Below are 23845 nucleotides of genomic sequence, written 5' to 3' on the forward strand. Positions count from 1 at the left end.
AAAGCCGTAAAGTTTCGTGCAATCTTGTTTATTTGCCGTAACTGAACAATCACTGCACAAGTTACGAAGTCAACATGCACACCCAGAATCTTTCTGCTTACCTTTCCTGCGTATCTGAAATACATTTTTGGGTCCAGATTGACCTCTGTAAGGCTTCTGTCAGGAAAGTGAGCCAAGCAGACCCAAAATAAAGACCGCCAAAGGTTTAAACAGCACTGTTATGCTTTTATTGCAGGACTGCAGCGAGGGAAGGTAAGATGCATACTATTGCATAGTTTACGACATCGATATGAATACCCACCTGAGCAAGCTTGCTTGGCACGAAGTCTTTTCTATTTAAAGCCACTATTCCTATAGTGTTGTTTCTCAGGAGCCGCAGGAACCTTGTGTGTCTCCACGAACATCAACCGCAGGGCTCTTGCGTGAGCAGCTCCCTCGTTCGCTGATTGTTGGTGCAGTCAACGACAGCATAGTGCTGCTCCGATGAATAACCTTTGTACATCCCGCTCAGAAGATATGGTAAAAACATGTCTAAAGCAAACACCTCAGCAGGTGTGACAAGAACATGTTTAAAAACGCAACAATATGCGAACACACACATCAAGTGCAGCCACTTTCTCCTGTCTCTCGCAGTCCTCGCCAGAAGGCAACATCTGGTGTAGAGACTAGCGGCATGGCTGACACTAGCACAACGAGGCTATAAGAAATCTGCTCTATAGTCTCCACTCTATTATTGTCACACCGTCATTGTTATAACACTGTTGTCAATGCAATGTCGTCGTGAAGTCAGTCTTTGTCCTGCTGGCTGTCAACGCACCGTCATCCTGTCATTATAATCTCCAGTGTCACAGTTCTACCGTTGTCACACCGTCTTGATCACTCCATCATCGTGACCACATTTTCAGTGATGGCATTTATTTCATTTCCATAATGCCATCTTTGTCATGCTGCTGTTGTCACATCGTGACGTGGTTGTCATTCCGTTCTCGTCATGCTGTTGTCACTCCATTGTCGCCATGCTTTCGTTACACCATCGTTGCCATTTCGTCGCCGTGCTGTCACCTTGTCACTGCATATATGCTCATATGCTCACACCACACACAACTGAACATCTCAGCAGTTTTACACCACAAAGCTATCGATTGGTATGGACACTCATCCCCGATGGCTTTTGCCAAATTTTCATATAGAACATTTCTGGGACATGTGAAAGATTCCCCAAATTTGATGTTTCCTGTGGTGTACTTTGTAAGGAAGTAACTTCATTGATGCTTCTTCACCACACAAAGGGCGATAACAGGAGTATCTTCTATTACCTGCCAATCAAATGGCTGATGACATGTTTGCCTGAACATCTTCCCTTGAGATTATGCTTTGACGCTTTTTGTATTATGGAAGTCTGTGGATTCTATAGACGAGAAACTCCACCACTGTCAACTTGGGGTGTTTCATCTGTTGTTAATTGCTTCCTTCTTTGGTCGGAACTGTCACATTGCCACTTCCATTACACTCATGGCGTAAGGCGCAAATCACCGCCGCAGTGGCCACCATCGGACACGCCGTGTTTCCTTGCATTTGATGCAGGCTTACTTGAGTAACTGTTCAGGCATCTGTGTGATGCCGAAAATTGCTGATATTGAGCACTTGTTGCTTGGGAATATAACATGGAGAATTTCTATTCTTATATTTATGCGTTTCCACTATCTTGCATCTTAGCCTATGAGTTGAAAGAATGGTGAAATGAGAATCTTGTTTGTGTTAGCCTGGTACAAAGGAATGCATAAATGTCCAGTAACGATGCTGCTGCTATTTATTTGTACATACTGCAACCCACAGCAGCAGTTGGAAAAAGATGGACAAAATAGCAATATGTATGCTGGGAACACAATAAAAAATTCATCATAATACTGACTGTGTATAGTGCAGAACAGTTGTAAGGGACATTCAGTAATAAGTGTTTCACAAACCAATTCGTACAGCAAAAAAAGTTTTTAAAAAAGTAAATAGTTTAAGAATATGCACTCTAGTGGCTATGGCATTCTGCTGCTCATCATGAGGCCACAGGTGCAATACCCAGCCATGGCAGCTACATTCGAATAGGGGCAGAATGCAAAAGTGCTTCTGTACCATGCTTTTGTTGCACATTGAAGAACCCCACATAGTCAAAATTAATCTGGAGCCCTCCACTGCGGCATCACTCGTAACCCACTGTTTTTGCAAGACGTTGGACCCCCCCCCCCCACAATTTAAGCACCATTGTTCCCGGATATACCGAACTCAAAAGAGATCGCGAAATAGTTTGATATATACCGTATATACTCCGTATAATGGCCGCAGGTCTTTTTCTGAGATTTGGGGTGAAAATCGTGGCTGCAGCCATTACACAGAAGAAAAAAAAATAATTTTTTTTTCATACATATTTTTGGTGGTACGTACTTGCTTTTATTGAACTACAGTACTCGCTTGTACTCGCTGCAACTATTCTGAGCTATTCCCGTAGCACGTCACCTGCCAGTTGGAATAAATGGTGACGCCCAACAGACCAGTGATGGCAGTGTCTCGGAGGCAGCCGCTAAATCCCAAAGGCTGTGCTTTTGCTAACTGGAGGCACCGAAAACTTGGCACGGCTGCCGTGTTTTGCCACCAGTTAAGAAAAACAAAGCTTTGGAATTCTCGCACCACACAACAGGCAACAGTGCCAGCGTTCTCAAAAAATCAAGGGTGCTGTCTATTCACAGGTGCAGCCATTACACGAGTATATATGATAGATAATTCCGAATACAAGATACGCCTATCTGAAGCTCATCTCAAACCTCCACTTGTCTCATACAGTTTTCTTGACCCCGTGAAAAGCGGGAATTTATGGATTTCCTTCTCTAAGGCCTTGTCGAACCTACAAAAGTTCACTTACTTTTTTGTGCACAAAAGTTGAAAGTCGCTTGGACTGCGGACTAGTCTTTGTTATAGACCTTTTGCATCCGCGATGTCGCAGCAGTGCGTTCATGACCCCAGGAAACTTCCGGTCAGCCAACTTCGACAGTCCAGTCAGCCAAGAAAAAAGAAGTATTTTGTCGCATAGTATACTCCAGGCACATATTCTTGGTGTTTTCAGATATAAGGAACGTGCGCTGATCATCAAGCTCATGTAGGGGCTTTTTTTCTTGCACTTAACACTACAATTCACCTGTCAAACGTTCCAACTCTGCAGCAAAATTGGTGCCAGCTGGAGGGTCCAATAAGTTTATAGGCTATTGTAACATATGCCGCTACTGAGGGCTTAACCGGAAGTCTTTTGGGAACTCTGTTTGTAAGCATGAAAAGGGTCTATAGTGATTGCAACGCTGACTGTAAAAGCCTGCGTTGTCCTGCCATGAGACCACGATGCATCTTGTGTGCGTTGAAGTGCTTGTTGCGTGTTTTTTTTCAGAGAAGGTAGAAATGGATGCAGCACGGAAATCAAACCAGCCTGTGTGGATAGGCACTATGTTGCCATCAGCGCACTTGTACTGCGAATAGTGTACAAATGTGCTCAGCCACGTGCCCGCTACAGTGCACCGTTTAAACAACTGGTTGTCATATGTCTGCAACAAGTCTACCAGCCAGACTATATTGTCTGGCTTTTTGTTTCGGAACCGATTTCCTGTTGGAACCAGTCGTCATTGTTTCCCATCCACCCGTCTCTTGCTGCCACTTGGCGTTCTGGCGCCTCCTAGTCCATTCGTTCGTGGCCCTTGCACTCCAACGGCTGCACCAGTGTCTGCCGACACTACATAGGTGCTGTTAGAGTCAAGAGTGTCTTTCAGCTTGAAGAACATCTGAGACCATTCCCATTCATGCATAACCCCGAAATCACAAGTGAAGTGCACTCAATACTGACTGTGGCACTGTAAATTACAGTGATGAGTCTTGCGCATCACTGACCTCGATAGACTCCGTGTTAAATCTAAGCTGTGCTTGGAAAATTTGTCCAAGTTGGGATTGGTGCCGAATTTGTTCTGGCTGCTCATGGAAACCTAAAATTTGCATTTGCGAGAAGCCCTAGTCTACAGGAGGGCAACCCAGTGGCACAGGCATTTCCTGTTCGGCGTGCCAATCCTGCGGAGCCGCACATTAAAAAGATAGTGTCATCCACGCTTTCTCGTGCAACACATATTGCATCGAAAGGCCTTTTTCGTTCTTGAAGCAGAGTGGCGATCTGCTCTTGCCGGTTATGGACAGCTGCAGTTTGCGCTAGCCATCCATATGTGCAGTGAGTAAAACTGAAACACACACTTTGCTCATTTTTCCTCCAGGACATGTACCGCCTCTCAGATGCAATGTCTTTTTGGCCAGCATCAGCCAAAACAGTGCCGTTTCGAAATTGTTGGCGTTAAATATTTCCGGTGGTGCGAGAAGTGATTGCATACCTATAGGAGAAGCACACTTGCAAAGACGCGGCGCATCGTTCGGTATATAGAATGTGGCGGTGTATGGTAGTTTGATAAATGCTTAGTGCAGCACTATATTTGTGTATGGGATTTTCAAGGGGATATCACAACTGTTTGATATAGGCAATAATTTGATATATCTGAATTTGACGTAACCAGGGTTGACTAAATGCACTATAGGATGAGCTATATAGTTGATAGCTTTTAGATATGCACGATCGCATTATAGCACATGCATGATGCGTACGCTATGTGTACTGACTTATCACTTGTCTTCGGTTACAGTCGCGCAGAAGCAGAACCATCAACGCCAGGCTCCTCTGCCCCCAATGTCGCTGCACGCAAGTGGTTTTGTAGCCCACCAGACCCCTGTCTGACCGCAGGCCAGGGGCCCTGGGCACAACGTGAGTCACAACCACCCAGAGATGGCGTGCAAAATGCAGCTGCCAGGGCAATCCCTTCTTCACCTGTCGGGGGCTCAGGAAGCTCGACGTTACGTTGGTCCCGCTCTGTTGGACGCCACGAGAAGAGGGAATGACAGGGATGTCCAAGAACAAACGCACCCTGCCACAGACAGTGCACACTGCTGGCATTGCCACTTTTTGCTGTGACGCCATCTTTTCCGGTGTTTTTTTTTTTTTTTTTTTTTCTTGAGTGTCATAGCATCGCTGTGTTGTGGTGCCAGGTGCTGCTCTGGCCTTGTCATCTTTATAAGTTGTATGACTCCTCTTTCCTTTCTGCTTTCTTTGATGGTTTGCTTCTGGCCTCTGAGTTGCAGTATCACACTGACAAAGGGAAAAGGATGTTCGTCCTGGTGAGCTGTGGCTGCCATCTGCTTAAAGGAAAAATATTTTGCAAGTGGCGTGCTTGTGTTCAAGCACGTATGACTGTGTTGTTATGCTTATGTATTTCTTTTCATAAGTTTGCTTTGCCGCACCTCTAGAAATGAGGCTTATGCTTAAGAATATTATTATCAGTGTGCCACTGCGAGCTGAAATATTGAGCGAAACATCCTGTATTCAGAACAGCAAGCATTATCCAGCTAAACAGCCGAGAGAAAGAGCTGAGGATTTTGTGTTTTTGGCGTTTTGCACAGGCCTGCCGTTTATACGTGAAATCACTTTTATTATTATTATTATTTTTTTGTAATGCAATAACCAAAGCAGAATATGCACTCTGCCTGACTGCTTTGCCTTTTCATGTAGACATGCTGGACATTTTTACAACACCTTTTGCATAATTTTTATGTCTTACTTTTGCTTTTCCATTCCTTTCAAAGTATACCTGCTCACACTTTCTGCTATTGCAATTTTTAATTTTTGATCTTACCAGCAGATGCGTGGAAACATGTGCTACCTGGAGTTGCCTTTTCAGTTGTACATACAAAATGAATGCTGCTACACAAGCTGTATAGAATCAAAGCACAGGCCTATGATGTACATTTGTCAGCAAAGGTCTGTTTCGTTTCCTTGCTGTACATAATTATGATGCAAAAGAACCGTTGCACTGTTAAAACAGGCTTGTAACGTCTACAAAGAGAGAACGATTAAGAAAGTGCTGCTGTTAGCTGTTGTTTCCTTTATTGCAATTACACACTTGCTTCGATGTTGTTTAGTTTGCATTTTCTTCCAGATGTACCATAGTATCTCGAGCCATCACTCACTCACCCAGCCCTACTCCCTCAAACTTGAAGGAGGTCAGCAAGACTGCCTGACGGCTTAGCTTTTTCACCGTCTTGCGATGCTCGACCAGTCATGAGAAACTATGCTTAAATGCACTTTTTAATTTCCTTTTTTTACCAGCCAGTCCTGTTGAATTGCTTACACAAACCTATTGATGGTAGCTTTATTTATTCAGTGATAGTATAGTGTGCTTCCTTGAGCAAAAGTATACAGACCAGGGATTCTGTTATAAAGCCCATTTCCTTCTCTGCCTATGAGTGTAACTTGAAATTGAAAACTGCTGTCCAAATTTGGCATTGTGAACTTTCGAGTGCACTCATCAATTTCAGTTTACGTGTCAGAATTATAAATAAATTCAGTTTCTTCAGCTTGTGGTTTGTACACTTTTGCTTACAGGTGTTCATTGTGAAACTGTGAGAAAGAAGTGGTATAAGAACTAAGGCACAAAAAAGGGCAAGGAGGGATGTTTAATGGCTCCTTTAATTTGAGAATGGGGAATAGGTAGGGTAAATACAATAAATGTTCATAAGCCTAGTGAAAGGAATCGCCCAAATCTGATGTCCTTTGTATCGCTCACATAGCGTGTGAACACGTGTTGGCAGCGATGCTCGCGTTACTAGCAAACATGTTCTTTTGTACGAGACATTGAGTATAAAATGCTGTTCATAAAATTGCTGCAAGTATGGTGCGATCTGTGCGATTTTTACCAGTATGAGAAATATGTTGTCGCTTACGTCATTGACACCTTAATAGAAAACAATGACGTGCAGGGTGTTGGTGACGGGCGACGACTCGGGCTACTGTGGTAGATTTTTTTTGTTGCCCCTTGCCAAGCCTTTTTATTTTTACACGGACAGCAGCGAAGTTTTGTGCAAGCAACATTCCTTATCATTTGTTTTTGATTAACTGTGTGCTGAAGAAGAGCTCACTGCAAATAGTTTTTTGGGGGCTCTAAGACAGAATCCCTGGAAACCTTTTCCTGTTACTTTGCTTAATGTACTTTAAAAAGAATTTAAATGCACACTATGTTTTCAGCTGCATCCTAGCTGATTTTCATCCTAATTTAGAGTTAATGCATTCTTGCCATTTCATGAGAGGAGCTGGGACACCGTATGGCATCACGCAGATTGTTTTGCATCTAGTTGGTTTTTATGCAATAGGAGTTGACTGCTGCCTTCCTCTGGGCCCTGTGAAAAACTTGGCTTCTCTGCACAGCAATGCTCTTTCCGTTGCCATGGTTACAAAAAAAGTGGAAGGGGAAATTTGCTGCTACAGTGGCTGCATCTAAGCATGACAAAGGTGCATACGTGATTCTACTATTGCACCAAATTTTCTTTCTGTACAGATGTTAGGCATCACAAATAGTTTTTGTTGTTTTCTTTAATGACTGATAAGTCTAGTTTACCAAAGCATTATCTGTCATTTATGTAGCAAGGGGGATCTCCATGGCTGCAGCACTTTCAAGATATGCGCTAGAATGTGAAAAAAAGAAAGAGAGAGAGATAAGGGCTAGGAGATTGCATATTCTTGTGCCTTTCCAACAACACGCCTACAGGACACTTATTGTAACAAGCCCTGTTAAATTGATACAACATCATGCAGATGTCTCGTTCAGATTGAAGCTTGGGTGTCCATTGTTGGCTTCCACCATAGTTTGTGACCGTAAATGCAAAAGCAGCAACGTGAAGAAGTATTTCTTGTGAACTGTGAACTGGAGTGAACTGGAGTGAACTGTGAATGTGAACTGGAGTACACTTTTGCTGAATTGCAGAAGGAAGATCTGAGTTCTTACGAGTGTAATCTTCCTCACAACAGCTCAAGTTCCACACATTAGTGGATCAAAGTTAGCTGCTCCCGCGGCATAATTATGAATACTAGACAGCTCCAGAATCGCCATTTTACTTCTAAACTAACACTTGAGCTGTCTCTGAAGGAGTAAGTATGTGTTTCCGCTATAGGAGCTCTTGTTGAAGACATACAGGCAACTGGCGTTTCGCAGCAAAGGTCTTGCAGAGAAGCTCACTATGGGTGCTTGAATATGACACCGGCAAACCTATGTGCTTCATAGCGGGTATTTATTATCAGCAACATTGTTTTGTAAGAAATTTCTTGAGAGCTGTTCTCCAAATTAAAAAGAAGGGGGGAAATTACCCCAGATATTTGCGGGCTTGTATTGAAGCTCTAAATAAATTTTTTATCTAAAGGGTATGGGCAAGGCGGTGTACATCTCTAGCTCTCCCTCTCTCTGTGCAGGCAACTGGGATGCACTAGATGGGCTGCACCTAAGTTTTGCCTAGATGCTAGGCTGTACCGCCATGCTGAAGCGCTGTGCAGGGAAGCCGTCTTGAGAAAAATTTGCACAGTGTTGGTAGGCCTAACTGTCGAGGAGTGGTTGCGGAATTGAACAGCTTTTCAGTTATGCATGCTGTACAATTGTGCAAACCCTTTCTGAACATGTTAGCTGTGACTCCATTGACTCATGTTGAAAAGATAAGCAGGGGCGATTTACGTTGTAACATATTTTTCCCCACTTTGCATGATGTTGACTGTCCTTGTGTGCATAAATTTTCACTTGCACTGTGCTCACTCCAACAGGTGTGTAAAAAGCTTTCACGCAGTAGCGTCTATAAGAACAGTGAAGTACCTAGGCACATGGTAAACTAGTGAGGGAATTGAGAAGGAAACATTAGTTTGTAAAAACAATTCTTAAGTTCACAATGTACATGTTAAGATACCCAAGGCTGATTGGGGCAGATGCGGAGGCTTCACTTTCAGCACACAAAATATGTGTGCAGTTTTGCAGGTTGTGCATTTCCATGCTTTGTCCTCGCTTAGAAAAACCTCATGCTGGATCACTCATGAATTTCCATTTATTGATACTGCCAGAATTCTACTCTCACAACTGCAATAATAATAATAAAAAAAAATATGTTTAGTCTGCCAAAGCAAAGGAAGTGTCAGCCAATAAATAAAAATAAAAAGTTTAGGCCACACCATTTTCCATAGTGTTAAATCCAGTACAGTAGAGGTCAGCAAGCATGTAAGTGCATGTGTGAAGAATGACAGAATTTGGTTAAGTTTTGTCGCAACCTTCTGAAGAAAGGAAGAAAAATATTCGTTTGACAATGCTGTGGGTTTTTCGGCCACCAGCAGTCAACCAGCCAAAAGTAGTTATCTAGATGCCACAGCTTTTAAAAACAGTTGAATTTGTGGTTTTGTTTTAGACTTTCTGTAAACAATACATGGCTTGTACGAGATCACACACATTATGCTGTTGTGCTTACTTAAGCACCTTCTCAACTTAATTCAAATGATGAGTTACTTTTTCTGTGAGAAACCTGGCAATTTTGATTACTGCCGTTCACCGCAACCAAAACGTACTGATTGGTTTATTTCCATTTTTTTTTTCTTTCTGTGCATTATGCTCTTATTTCAGCTATTTCCAGGGTACAAAGTTTTTTGGGTGCCATGAAAAAAATGTTTTAATTTTGGGGAAGTGATTATGTGGTGTGCTGTGATTCTGAAGACGCGGCGTGGCTTTTCTTTGATATGGGGAAAAAATGTGTAAGCTCATATTTCTCAATTGCGCACATTCTTTTTTGTACTCTTTACCTCAAACTGCAAGTCCTAGATAAGCTTGTGTGGGAGATAATCTGCCGTGAGAATGCCATTACCTGTGTGAGTGTTTTTGAGAGAGTTTTAACTGTAGAGCTTGTGTATATATACTATGTAATAGCACAATGGTATGATACAACAAGGACTGCTGTAAAGAAAGAAAAAAAAAGGGAGGTCTCCTCAATGCAACGTTAAGATGATGTGCCTTTTTGAGAATCGCATGAATTTTTAAAGCCAGGTTGAGATTTCTGCACTTTCCACAACATAGAGAGTATATATACTGCAAGCGCGCGAGTGCATTTATTCCCGACTACTTCCATCGCCACTGCCTGCTGTGAATGCTTATTTAGCAGAACAACCCTCTCCTTCTTATCGTAAGACTGCTGCTGTTGCTATGAAGAAACAAAGTGTGCGCTATTGTGTACTTGTTTCTGTCAGCTGTGACAAGCTGTAGAAATTTGCTTTTGGCATATTTGTTGATTGGCTCAATGCATTGCTTGAAAATGTCATATAGTCTTCCATGATATTGCTAATAGTGCAGTTTATGCAAGTAAACATAAGTGCACAGGACACATGTCACCATTTTTTTTTTTTTGCTTTGCATATCTAGTTCATTGTCCTTGTGAAAATTAAAAAAAAAAGAATTATCACACTCACCTGTAGCAGGGCTTCCTGTTTGCTGCCAAAAAAGAAATTGAAGAAAATCTCCAGTGAGAAGCATGCCTGTGCATTCTAAACCTCTCCTCACCTGAGTTCTCATTTGCCTGTGTAAAGAACAATCTGAACATTTCAACTGTAGATGAAGAGAACACTCACTTTATAAAATGCGTAGCTGTGAACTAATACTGAAGTCTTCAAATGCGTCTCAGCTCAATATGCTGCGTCATGTCAGTTCAGCCGCGCCCTTGATGCAATCTCGTCGAGGGCAGCAGTTGCGTAGACTCTTTCACTCTTTCCACTGCTGCAGGCACGTGCAAGAAAGGACTGCTTTGAAATTTGCACTTATATTTATGCGACAGAATTAATATTCTCAACAAATTATAATTGTCCTATTAGTGGTCACGCTGTTTGTCCTATTACTGGTCGCATGAAATGATTTAGTTGGTTCCACATTTGATCCTTTTTTCTTTATGTGCAGTGACACTTTGCGTCTACTTTCAGGAAAATCTTATGCGTGGAAATAACAATGCTGCTTTGGCATTTCACCTGTATTATGTTTTAAGAGTGCAACTTGCATTGTATGCTCATGCACTATCACACTGGGCTAAACACTGGAAGAGGCTTTCTTTAATCATGATGTTGCCTAGATTCTACATTGGTGTTACTTGACGTGCACACAGTCACTTAACCTGTGTTGGATGAGTGACAAGGATTGAAAAGAAGAATGAACGTTAAGACAAATGTAGTGCAATTCTCTTGACAACTAAATTTCCTCTGTTGCAGCTGTTAGTGGATGTTCAGCGTCGTGCAAGTTGCATGTGATCGTGACTTTGCCCGCTTAGTTCTATTAAACATTTCAGTGAAGAGGTGTTGTCCCTGCTTTATATTATGCATGTGTTCCTTTGTGCTCATGGTGTTACGGGAGTGCACACCCATCACAATTGTTCAGTGCTATTTTCCAGTGAACTGGTGGTTAGTGCTACATGTCTGCTTGCTTGTTTTAAGGCTAATCATTTTGATTGTAAGCCCGCCTTGAGTCTGAATTGAAACTTTTGGCTCCAAAATAAAGATTATTGATTTGTACAGGCTTCAGCAGCAGTGTTTATCGAACTTCTACATACATTTCGTTCAGGGGACATATTTTATAACAATTCTTTCCGTCCGTCATGCTAAGGAGCTGATGGCGACAAAAACAGTGTGAGACTGCACATGTGCCAATGACAGTTACGCCGAGTAGCTGAACTGGATGAGAACAGCATCTGGTGTCCTGTGCAGGCCAATGACAAAGTTGAAAAGAAAATTAATTGGGAGGAGAATCTCTACAATATCTGGCCCCAGCATTCCACTTACAATTGCCTGAGAACATGCCTATTTATCGTGACATGTTTTAAATTGTTTTTATTAGGGCTGCATTAGCAGTAGAATCTCCTATGGGAATCTCTTGTAGAGGTTAGGTTTTGTACAGGTGGCACTTTCGGTATCTGTACTTCCCTGTTTTGACTGGCAGTAACTAAACGTGGCTGCTGTTCATAGCAGTGGCACTTGGAAAGACAAGATGAACATGCCAAGACAGAGTACTGTTGTCTCCAGAAGTGGGCTAATGCTTTAATTTTCTAGGTTCCCTCACCTTGTAACACTTACATGCCCTCCTTTTCCCCCCACTTGCAAAAACGTGCCTTTCCTCACTCACCTGTGTTTTTAAAAAAATCTTGCACCTTCTATGTGTACTGGAACGCTGGTGAGTATGCATACAGTATGACACTGTGTTGTTCAAGAGAAATAATATATTTACTATAGTAGTCCGTATTTGCAGGCAGTGCTACAAAATTTATGCAAATAGTTTGGTCCTTTACTCTGCAAGTTTTGCAATGCAATTGTTTATCTGTGATGCTTTCTATAGAGTAACGATTTTATATACTTCAACAGCAACTTGTGGACATATTGGCACGTAAAATTCCATATCTGTGCACACTTGTGCATCCAGTATATGCCTCGCCATGCTTCTTTCACAAGGGCAAGTGGAGCACTGAGGCCGCTTGGTCATAATCATGTGCCAGTCCAGTCGTTTGGTGGTAAATGGATTCATATAAGCAATGCCTTCCGCATAACAATTGCATCATATTTTGCAACATCAAAGTACAAGACTTAATGTTACGTCAAATTATATGTCAATAGGAGAGTTTGCTGTTGAGCTAGTTCGTACACGATTTCAAGATTTCTTGGCAGTTTCTAAATTTCAGAAGTTGCGTCTCATATGTAATGCACTATTTCTAGGACACAAATGCGGCTAATTGTGTGAGCTTCCAGCGATGTATGAATCTGAGCATAGTGGTTGGTAACTTATATCAAAAATAATTTTTGTGATGTTCCTTATGCATTGCTCTTTAAAGCAAACCATAAAGCAAATGTCTGAGGGATGCAGCCACTGCATGTGAGTGAAGGAGGCAGCAAGAAACTACCATGCTTTTCAGGTGCCAGACTGCATAGGAGCAGACCACATCGCTTTGTTTATCTAATGCCTCTCCATACACATTTTCGCCGACCAGGTTAAGTACTGCCAACCTACCGTCCTCCTCTGTGCTCCTCCCTCATTCACCTCATGAGTTTCTGGCTTCAAGCTGAACTCGTGTAGACCCAGCTTCTAGTTTTAGGCAGAAGCGACATCATTGCTGCATAGGGGTGCGAGCATGCAACAAGTGAAAATTCAGGAACCGGAAATCCCGAAAGCAGAACAACTGGAAACCGAAACCCTGGAAGCGGAACTAGTGTGAGCGACGAATCAGGGAGCAGCGGTGCACATCAAAGTTTCGTGCTACTTAGCAAAAGCTGAAGTGGCGTGCGGATGGAGGGTTTATCTAATACTACAGATACGAGTTCGATATTGTTTTGTGTCCAAGTGAAATGAATAAAGAATGAGCCAGGAATGCATTTCCAAATGAATGGACTTTGAAGTACAAAGCTGCCAAGAATACAACAGTCAGCAGCAACAATAGTGAATTAAATTGCACACCTGCACAAAACTGATCCAACTGTTTATCCCATCCAACCTGATCTCGTCATAACAAACTTCCTAGTCACACGAGGTTGACAAAAAAAGCCTATGTTACAGTGCAGCGTGTGGGAGCGTGCTTTTCTGCCCACTGCTGTTGACCACTCTGTTGGCAACAATCGGCAAGAGCCACTTGACATTGGCAAGACACAAATAGTGCTATTCAACTTTTTGTTGACAGCTGCCCGGCAAAAAACAAGAAGCGAGGAATGCTTTCTGCTTTAGGAACTTAGTCTTGCAAGCGACATCATACTGTGGAATCTTAAATTTCAAGCCTGCCTCTCGGCTATTGTGTTTGAGCGTGTTCACGATTAGTGTTTGTTGTACGTTGTTGTCACGGCATTGTGCATTGGCAGATAATGGGAATGGCACAGTCCATGGCTTCTTTCGTTGCCCTTGCCTCTCAATTGCTGGCCTCCCTTACCTTCGCCAATTTGCCAACACTACTCCTGACTTGACCTTAGATGATGAGAAAGGATGGTGTCCAGGCCCGGCCATTACCCATCCACAGTGCCTCTCCACTGCCCATCTTATACCCATACCACACGGCCAACTGCAATGAAATTTTGTACTGTGTAAGAAGAGTAGTTTCAGGCAGTGGGGATGAACACCCTCTGAGCAAGATTAAACTTTAGTAATATGCATGAATGCATTGTGAAAAGTCAACAGAAATACATATTTTCGATAATGAAACTTTTTAAAAGTGCCACCATTTCAACTATGACACAGAACTCCAAATGTTGAGAACCAGCGTGGTGCATAGGCATGGACCTCCAAGATTAGGCGGCCATCTGAATTGCACTGGCAATCACAAATGCAATGTGCTGGTATCTATATTGCATCCACTAACCATCATGTGCATGCATCGTCTGTTGATGTACTATTTAAAGGTTGTTAATAAGAAAAGAAAATAGACAATTACCAGCCCTGCAACTTTGCAAACATTGCTTCGGTAGTATTTACCATTCAAATAATACAACCAGATTATCCAAAGTGAAATTTTATTTGCAACCATAACTGTTAACACTGGGAGAGAGAATGCATTTGAATGCCAAATGAGTTACGAGAACGCATTAATTCGAATGTTTCATTAAATTATTAAGTATGTCTGTGTGGCACTGTGCAAATGGCATTCAACTCTAAGACATTAAGCAGTTGTGCGCTCGTGGCATGGGTATTAGTGTACAAACTTGCTTCCCGTTAAGGAACCAAAGCAAATAGTAAAACGAAAATATGCAGATACAATGCACATGTTGGAATCTATGTGAAGTATATAAGTGAAACGGTAAATGAAATGCTATACAACTAACCACAATGCGTACACTTTACTTTCATCCTATGCCACATGTAAACTCAGGTAATGTTTACCTTTATGTATTGTCATGTTGACAACTTTAATCTTGCGAAGTGTTTATGCATTACACTGCTCACAAGCTATGCTGAATTGCCAACACCAAATCAGGTGGATGCACACTGCAAGATGTCACAAGGATGAAGGTGACGTACGAAGCTTGTCGAGGGAGAAATGGCATTGACAGGTATATGCAAACAGAAGTACGACACATATCTAGCTACATTTAAGGATTCTGTATGTCTTATGCCACATAACCATTATGGGGGATAGACCAAGTATAAGACAGGCCAAGGATATGCACACACCTAGTGGCACATTAGAATGGTCAAATCAAATATTCAGTTCACTATAATGCGCAATTTCATTAAGAAGTCGATGAGCTTTATGGATACCTAGAGGCTGACGTTGTGTGTTCAACAGGCACTACTTTGCAGATGAGCACACAGGGGTTTGCTGTAGGCCAGTTTGCTGCTACCTACATTTGATGCACTTACATCTTTAATATATACATCCACAAACATTCAAAGCATGCTTGCAAACTATGCCAACTGGAAGCAACCCAGTCCAGTACCTCAACATTTACAACAGGCTACATTCAGAAATATTTGCCTTCTTTTGAATCTTAACTTTGCACAATGAGGGTCGACTTCTGCTGGAATCAATATATTGTTCTATGTGACACAAGATCTGCTTTCTTGCAGGCACTCTTGCTTTTGGTGTGTTGGGACATTCTGCTAGACTTGTCATTACTTCTGCGAAGTCAATATAAAATGAGCTCACAAAACAATCCATATGGGTACAGGCATGCTTGGGGTATACTCAGGCCGCAATACGTATAATGCCTGCGAATTAAAGCAGTGTCAAATGAGATGTGAAGCGTATACGACCCACTAGAAGACGTAGGCCGTGGCAAAGGAGGCACGGCTTCTCTTGCAAGCAGGAGGCCAGAGCGAGCACTGACTAACCACGAATCCTTTATTAGTGCTTCCTTACACGAGCCAATAAGACGTCGCCACCTGCTCAGGCCTTGGCCGCCAGGGATTTGAGGTCAACGATGCACTTTTGCAACGCACTCTCCTCCTGCTGTGGTGTTATGTTCTTGAGGACGTTGTTGACAATCCAGTCGACCATGTGTTTTTGCTGGAGCCTTCGTGTCAAGTTTTGTACCTCGAGATGGTAGTCGAGCCTCTTCTTCACTTCCGTGTACACGGTCATCTGGCGCTGACGGAATTCCGCCTCGAGCTGCAGTGCCACGTTCTCGCGCTTGGCCTCGAAAAGGTAGTGCTGTCCTTGTGCCTGCCACTGGGCGACTTCTTCGTTCTTGATGGACTCCTTGAATGTTTCGATACCGCTCAACCGATAATTGTCGATCTCCTGCTCCTCCTTATCGACTTCTTTCTCCAGGTAGGCCCTCACCCCAGGCCCGAACTTCTTGACGGCATACCACGCCATAAGAGCCAAAGTAAGACCGGAGGCGAACTCGTGTTCCATGATGAGGATTTCCTTGGAGTACAGGTAGACGACCAAGCCGGTGCCGAACAGGTAGGGGCCGGTGACGCCTGTCTTGTTGTAGAACACTTGAAACCATTCGTCCGGAATGAAGCCCATTCGAACTTTGCCCGGGTACAGCGGCCTCTTCAGTCGGGGAAAGTTCACCAGGTCCCTTTCAGGAGGCTCGTTGGGGACGTGAAGGATTTCGCGGCCATCTTTAGTGAAGGTAGGTTGGGTACTCGTCGTGCGTGTTGACGCTGTCGGCAGCGATGCTTTTAGAACGGTAGTCGCAGATAGTCGAGGCAGGTGCCTAAGCGCGGCAAGCTGCATTTTACTGGTGTTTTGAGGTCAAATACGGGCACAAAATCTCCGAAACAGTTGACCCCAAACGTCCTCTGCCAGTGAGGAAACGTGAAGTGATGTCGTTCGCGATGCGGTTGTGACAGCTGACAATACCGCTGAGTGTCGTACGTTGTCAGAAAAGAAAATAATTACTGTAATATATGTTTGGCTTTCACGAGCCAAAATTTGGTGAACTAAAAACAATATAGTAAAAACATTCAATTGAAGACAAGAAAGAACGGTTGAACATCGCCAAACGGAGCGGCAGACGCGCCGGCACATTATAAAATGGTTAGTCATTCAGCGTTATCGTGCGCGCGTTCTTACCGTTGGACGCAAGAAAAAACAAAGTTTCACCAATAAATATGCACCTTTGCCTTTGTTGCATTGCTTGATGTGTTAATCTCAACATGGAATCGCACTTGCAACATGTTCCATTTATTGCTTGTTTGCCAGCGTAAGCATGCACGAAAATGTTGACTGCTTCGTAGCGTTCCGCAGCACGAATTACTCGTAATGGCAAAATGAATGTTTACAGGTATTCGCAGAGTTTATTGCGCAAGCAGACAGCATGCGGGTAGATCAGGGCAGACTGCTCGGTGCGACACACTGCGATGCAAGCATACAAGTACAAGCTCCCTTGAAGGAAAAGTAATCATACAGGAGAAATCACACTTTACTGCATACGCGCTCTACTCGTGCTGCATTCCTTCGGAGCTTCGTTTCCCGGCGTCTTCGTAGCATTTCTGACGCCCAGAGCATTGAAAGCCGATTTTTTTCATCCGTGCCATCTTTCATGTTTGTTCGTTTTGTTGTTCAGCCGGTTCGACGAAAGGGCACATTATTGTGACGTAACCAGTTTCTGCGCTTCCCCAGAGCTCCGGCAGACGTACACAGACGGAGTTACCTTCGCGCCATTCGGACTTCAGCGAACGTAAGTTCACTATTCCTGACACGGAACCGTTTCCTTTCGAAGCGTGATATTCCTCTTAACCCTGCTGCTCCAACCTCGCTAACTCCCCGCCCCAACAGAGGCCGTGTAGCGTGGGCCACCCGAGCGTAAGGACCTCCTCGGTCCCAGCGATATCAACAAATGCTCGCGGTGGTCCAAAGTGTGTGCGTGTGTGCGCGTGCCTTTGTGTGTTTCTGCGCTGTGCGTAGTCTCTGCTAGATCGGTTTCTTCTTTTGGTGTTTCGGGCTCGTCGGAAGAGGCTCTCGGAACCACCGAGTGTCCGCGCGCGAGCATGTGACAGCGTTTTCGCGCCGCATCCTGCCCCTAGGATCGCCTTCGATCCTGCTGCGCACGCCTCATTGAACGGCCAGCACGGAACCTGGGAGTCGCGGAAAGGGGGAAGAGGAGGGTGGGGGGATAATACGTGCTGCTGCGATGGGTCACAGCAGAGCAGCTGGGGTGTGCGGGCCGAAGCGCGCCACCGATGCTGCATACGCGGGTCGCGCTGTGGCATCCGAATGCGCATTTCAGCCGAAAAAAGCAAATAGAAGGAAGCGCATCACACGTATGCAGCAGCTCGTGATTAGCACCACGCACATACTTTATTACAGGTCCAGCGTTAAGAAAAAGAGAGAGCGAAATATGGAAGTGTGGGGCCACTTAGTTTGGCAGGTTGACCACTCCCCGTAGAGCGGACTCGATCACGTTTCGAGGAACCGCTTAGCGGCTGATATAGGCTGATTCACTGTCGATGAGGCGCGGCATTCGGAGTCAATTTGGGGCACATGAACAATCAACCGGTTCTTAGCGCCGGCCCGCCGTACGCGCGCACACGCCGCCGACTCGCCCGATGTTTCCGGGCGATTCCTTTTGCAGACTTCGGACTGCGCCCACTGCTGGACTGGGCATCTGTTTGGTCGCCGGACATTGATTTTGTTCTAATCACATTGCTCTGAATTCCTTAAGGTCAGGAGACCTGTCCTTGGTGATCTTTGTCGCACCCATTTGGCCACTGTGGAGGTTTACTCGTCACTCCGAAATGTAAGCCCTTATCGGCTAACCTTCTCAAACCTTGGATGCCTAACTAGTGTGCATTCTGCCGTGTATACGCGTCGTGTTTCTCTCCGCCGGCTTTAGCCGTCGAGCGCACATCTTTACACCTACACTTCATTTTTCATTGATTGCATTACACACACAAAAAAATAAGCTATACAGAAGGAGAGACACGAGATAATTTTGCTTGAACCAGTGTATCGACCTGCATTGGTCTCTTGAGATTCCTCATGAGAGAGAGAGAGAGCTGTATATTTATTATGAGAGAAAAGCTGAGAGGTCGGCCTGAATCAATGTTCTGATCTGGTACTCGGCGTTGGTGGAAGGGAAAAGGGTGTAGAAAGAAAGGACAGAGAAGACTTTGATTATGAGGATGAAGATGGTGGTGAAAAACTTGCACGGTCCAAGACTCTTCAGTCTTTTGTCCAGTCCTCTCTCATGCAAAAATTTGTTAAGTGCCTTCAGGCTATCAGGCTGATGACGAAGATAAGGCGAAAGTCCCAATAGAACCTTTTCAGTCAGTGGTGCATCGACAAATTTCGACAAGATGTCTACCAGCTATTTTTTGTGTACATCAAATCGCGGGCAGATAGATGCGCAAGAGGTGTTCTGTCGTCTCAGGAACACCGCATTCCTCGCAATTTGGACTGTCCGCCCGGCCGATGAGATGCAGGTAGCGCCGAGTGAAGGCCGCACCTAATCGTAATCTGTGAAGAAATCTTGCATTGCACCTTTTCATGGTGGGTGGTATTCGTATTTTATCTCTCGGTCGAGTTCGTGAAGGCGGCAATGACGATGACCTGGCGAGGCCCACTATACTGCGGTATTATCGCGCAGAAGTCTATACACTAGGGCAGTCTGGTTGTGAAAATGGGATGGACATTGGCGCGGCATTAATGTGGGCCATCTTTGCTTCCACATCGGCGAGCTCTTTTTCCATGTAACCCACAGTGTCCCGGAATCCATTAAAACCTTATGCAATGGCCAGCTTTTAGGGCGACGTCGTGTGATTCGATCACCTCTTGAGCAATGACAAAGTAAGGTCCTCGTCTATGTGCAGAATCGATCACTTGGAGTGCCGACTTGGAATCGCAAAATATAGTCGCAAGTCTGATGTGGCTCCATCGATATGTAACGAATTGCCTCCCGAATGGCAACAATCTCTGCGGCATCTGATGTAGTTTGGTGGTCGAGGAGGAAGCGCTTGCTCGTGTTAATATTTGGTAATGAGTTTCGTACGCGTGCCTATGGCATTGTTTGTTAGGCTAAACTTTTCTGCACAGTGCTAAACGTAGGCTCCATTTGTTGGAGCTTCGAGCCCTTTATCACTGAGCCTGTTTCACCACGCGGCAAAAAAAAAAAAGAAAAAGAAAAGTTAGCTCTTCAAGAAATAAGTGACCTGTTAGAAACTTTCGTTTTTTACGATGGTCTTGTACTTGTGAAAGGGAGAGAATTTTCACTTATAGCTGCAGTTTCTGGAGTAGCAGCTTGGAAATCGACTATGACGAACTGGAAAAGTGATAGGTGCCACGTCGCACAGAACAGCTGCAATTCAAAATGGATCTGCATTTGCAGAACCTGTTTTGTGCAGTTCTACGGTAGAGAGACACCGTAACAAGGTGGATTCAGTGGATGCATGTCATTCATCGCGTACAACTTGTGGGTGGCCGGAGGCACAGGAAGGCGGGGGAGGGGGCCTATACTTTTCTAAATATTCTAAGTGTGCGTTGAGTATGTATAACTCTACTACTCGAAGTAAATCGAAGTTACCAACTCTGGCGTCTTGGTCAGTCGCGGCGGAAATCCGCTTGTTGATGTCGCAGTATACTGTTCTCCGCTGCACGTAGCCACCACGAGTATCAACTTTGGAGCGTGTAACCGAGCCAACCTTTTTGTTATTGGCTTAGACGCAGCAGAGCGGGGAAAAGCGAACGTGAACGGAAAAGATAGCAGTCTATGAAGGCCCCGCTGAGTCGATCAGATCTAATCGGTTACCTGTGGCTCCCGCACTTGCCCGATGATAAGCATGCTTCGTTGCGGAATAACGTATAGCGTCATTTTAGTCTGGCTCCCCTGTCTTGTTCCCGTGATAGTAACGGCGGCGCCTTCTTATCAGCAGGATAAGCCTTGTATCAGTACGAGGCTCACGGATGCGAAATGGTGTTACGAGCGCTGTTAGTTGGTTAGGACTATACGGAGGGAGAATATTGAGGCTCGTTTGGCGTGAGCATCGGATCAAGTTGTGTCGCATATAAATCGCGGTTAAGCCATTGCAGTCGCTTGACGACGTGCCAACGCCTTGGACCCGCGCAAAATAAATGGTGTCTCGTTGCGTATAGTTGGCGGTAGAAGCCAAAATTAAGTTCTATGTGGTTTAATGTACCAAGAGCCAGTGGACCAGGAGCAACTCACCCAAGCACTCCCTTTACTGAGATCTCAGTTTAGAAGTATACAGCGACTCAGCCAGGAGCAGTGAATGCGAGTTATTTTTGGAACCGTGTGTAAAACCGAGCTGTTGCTCGAAAGCTACACGCGAAGTTGGGCACATTGCTGCCACATAAATAAGTAAATAAATAGAGAAACATGGCAACCCGCCAGTGTTTGCCTATATACCTGACGATCTCTTCGAAACCGCGAAGTAGAAACTTCCAAGGTATACCACCACCTGACGGTGTGCGGAACAAAGACACACACAGAGAGAAAGCCATGCTGAACAGCTTGCAGCCGGGACAGGACTGTATATTACAGAAACCACGTGCGCTGTAATTGCGTCTTGCCGTCGGTGTCTTGTCGTCGACGTGGCGTGCGTTCATCGCGAGTGAGCAATGCGCGATCAATCGACCAGACAACGCCATCGGTGCATAGCTGTGGCGTTCCAAGGCTGAGGGCGAAATGCGAAGAACACCCCCGTATGTAATTGGATTTTCTAGCTGGTCGATATTTGTCCGGAAACTACGGCGTATCTCATAACCGTTGCAGCGTTGCGTTGCTGCGTCCAAGTCAAAGCGTGATTGGTTTGTGTAGCTCTGCTAGATTCTGTTGCTCTTGCCAAATTACCCCGACAGGTGAAGCATTGCGCCTATACATAACGGATTCTGCATGTGTGCGTTCGAATCGCACAGTGCAGACTTCGTGCAGGACGGGTGCTTGTGGAAGAGAGAAAGTGCTCGCTCCGTGCGGGATCAAGACGCCGTGCTTGTTCGGCGCGAGTGCACGGAACTGGCACTGAACCGCCTGGAACCAGTTCACCGGCTACAGACAGGCGGACTTGTTCCAGAGTTGGACGATGAACTCTGGTCACGAAATCCGTAAGGTTCCGCATCTCTGCGAGTCCCCCTCCGATGCTAGAAATTTGTGTCTGCCGGGCGTCAAATGGTCGTTGCAGTGTTCCTCGCAGCGGTCTCTCGATCACGGTGGTAGTGTCGACAACTCGCCCGCTTCGCCTTGACAGCGAGAGTTCGCCTTTTAAAGCGTGTGTAACAGCTCCATTGGCGCTTGTCCCCTGCGTTGCTTTTTCACGTGTTGAATGAAAGTTTCACCAAATCTTGGGAATGTGGGCATCTCTTCGCCCAAACGACGCCAGTAAGAAGGATGAATTTAATTTTTGAAAAGGCACATAACGTTGGCCTATTCCCCTTTTCGAATCGCAGAGATAGACGAGAAAATATATTAGGAGGAGCGACGGTGTAGACTGACAGTACTTGGGAACATAGTGTCCGAACCACGCCCACGCCATTCACGAGCGCGATCGATGTGGCCGACAACATCCTCTGGGATTGTGACCAATCGGTGGACGACACTGCTAATGAGTCTTGTGCACATGGGCCGAGATACCTTTTTAGGAAGGTCTGTTCACTGCTACGAGTAGAAGACCCGTGTTTCCGAGTCGTCCGTGCCGTTCTTTTTTTTTTCATCGAATTTTTGACCGGTCATCTGGCCACGTAAGTCGCGCCGAAAAACCAAGAGAGGTTCCGGCGCCCGCTGGGCGCTTCACCGCATAGCGACATTCCTGCGCTCTCCTTGGGGCCCAGCTGCGGGTCACTGGCCGTCACCGGCCGCCCATCAACGCTGCGTGAAACGGGCTTGTCTGTTTCACGGGGGAATCCCCGGCTCGGTTAACCCTAAAGGCGTCGACCCAGACCCCACGTCGTCGGGCGCTTTTTCACAAGAAGGTGCATGTATAACAGTAGTTCCGTCGTGGCATGAACTAGCAGCATGCGCGCCGCCAGGCAAGCCTGCCTGGCATTGTTCCGACACTATAGCGCTTCAAGTTGCGCGTTTGCGTTTAGTGCAGTCGCCGAAACGCAGTCATTGTGGCGCGTATCGAAACTACTGATGGAACGAGAGCGGAAGCGCCTGCACGCGCTCTGTGTGAATCGGTGGGAACTGACTAGCGCGGTCCCGTGACTAAGCCCTTCTGCGAGAGCCGCCTTCGGTGAGTGGATCCGGTTTCATGTCCGAGCTTAGGTACGCGCGGACGTTATTGCGTCTCGAGTGCGATAATCGGCTTGGAGCAGACCGTTGCCAGAACACCTGTAGCATATGCAATTTCTTGTCTTATACTGTATGCAATTTATAAATCCGCGATCTTTTGCTGTAAAGCAAGTGCCATCCTTCCACAGTGAATTAGCGGGCTTATTTGTGAGGTGGAAGAGGAGGCCGCTTTGTGAGCTACGTATGTAGGCTCCGTCTCTCAGCACTGGAGTGGACGTCACGCGCCATGATGAACGCGACTGTGCCCTCGAGGTTAAATGGACGTGGCGCCGAGGAACGCGTTGCGAATATACGGACACGCATGCTAGCTCTCTTGTTTGGTTGACGTCAGCTGTACGTGGCCCAGCGCCCAAGGAGGTTAAAGAAAAACTCCTGGAGTGGAAGTCGCCTATACCAGTGTTCCCGTACATGCCCCCGCGGCGAGCAGAGTTGCGCGTAGGTCCGACATTATGTTCCAGCTATGCAGTGAAGCCACTCCTCGCGCGCGCAGAAGGCGAATGCCGCTCAGTGTTCCATTTGCTTTTTTGTCTGCTGGTCGCGAGCTACATGCGGCATTGTTCGCAAGTGCTTAGCGAAATGACAATCTTTAATGCAGGCTACGCTCGAACCATTGACGTAGCCGGAGGGGAGTAGTGTTCCAATCTTCCGAAATATTTAGTTTGTATGTACATATATACACACACGAACGGGAATGTAGGGCGTAGGACCCCCCCCCCCCCCCTTACA

General features: G+C 45.3%; 3 protein-coding genes across 5 annotated transcripts in view; 2 read left to right on the plus strand and 1 right to left on the minus strand.

Moving 5' to 3' along the window:
* Window positions 1-11467, plus strand: part of LOC142572269 (uncharacterized) — a 46662-nt gene extending 35195 nt beyond the window's left edge. For both annotated transcript variants that reach the window (XM_075681248.1, XM_075681249.1), the window contains exon 7: window positions 4713-11467. In XM_075681248.1, the coding sequence (XP_075537363.1) occupies window positions 4713-4804 (92 nt within the window). In that variant the 3' untranslated portion in view covers window positions 4805-11467. The remainder of the gene's footprint in view (window positions 1-4712) is intronic.
* Window positions 11468-15744: 4277 nt separating this feature from the next.
* On the minus strand, window positions 15745-16704 carry LOC142572272 (ATP synthase subunit b, mitochondrial-like). Its single transcript, XM_075681253.1, has one exon. It carries the CDS (start codon window positions 16606-16608, stop codon window positions 15808-15810), a length of 801 nt encoding a protein of 266 aa, XP_075537368.1. The 5' UTR covers window positions 16609-16704; the 3' UTR covers window positions 15745-15807.
* Window positions 16705-17279: 575 nt separating this feature from the next.
* The window catches only part of LOC142572267 (zinc finger MYND domain-containing protein 11), a 106133-nt gene continuing 99567 nt past the window's right edge, over window positions 17280-23845 (plus strand). The window contains exon 1 of one of the 2 annotated variants that reach the window (XM_075681245.1): window positions 17280-17554. Coding sequence is in view for 1 of the 2 variants with exons in the window: in XM_075681243.1 (XP_075537358.1) it covers window positions 21912-21933 (22 nt within the window). In the remaining variant the exon portion in view is untranslated. Of the gene's footprint in view, window positions 17555-21803; window positions 21934-23845 lie in introns of those variants that run through there. The other variant, XM_075681243.1, reaches the window with a different exon arrangement.

Source organism: Dermacentor variabilis, chromosome 2 (assembly GCF_050947875.1).
Source record: "Dermacentor variabilis isolate Ectoservices chromosome 2, ASM5094787v1, whole genome shotgun sequence".
NCBI lineage: Eukaryota > Metazoa > Arthropoda > Arachnida > Ixodida > Ixodidae > Dermacentor > Dermacentor variabilis.

Excerpts from the sequence above, each read along its gene's own strand:
- LOC142572272 (XM_075681253.1), bottom strand. The coding sequence starts at position 16,608 with ATGCAGCTTGCCGCGCTTAGGCACCTGCCTCGACTATCTGCGACTACC.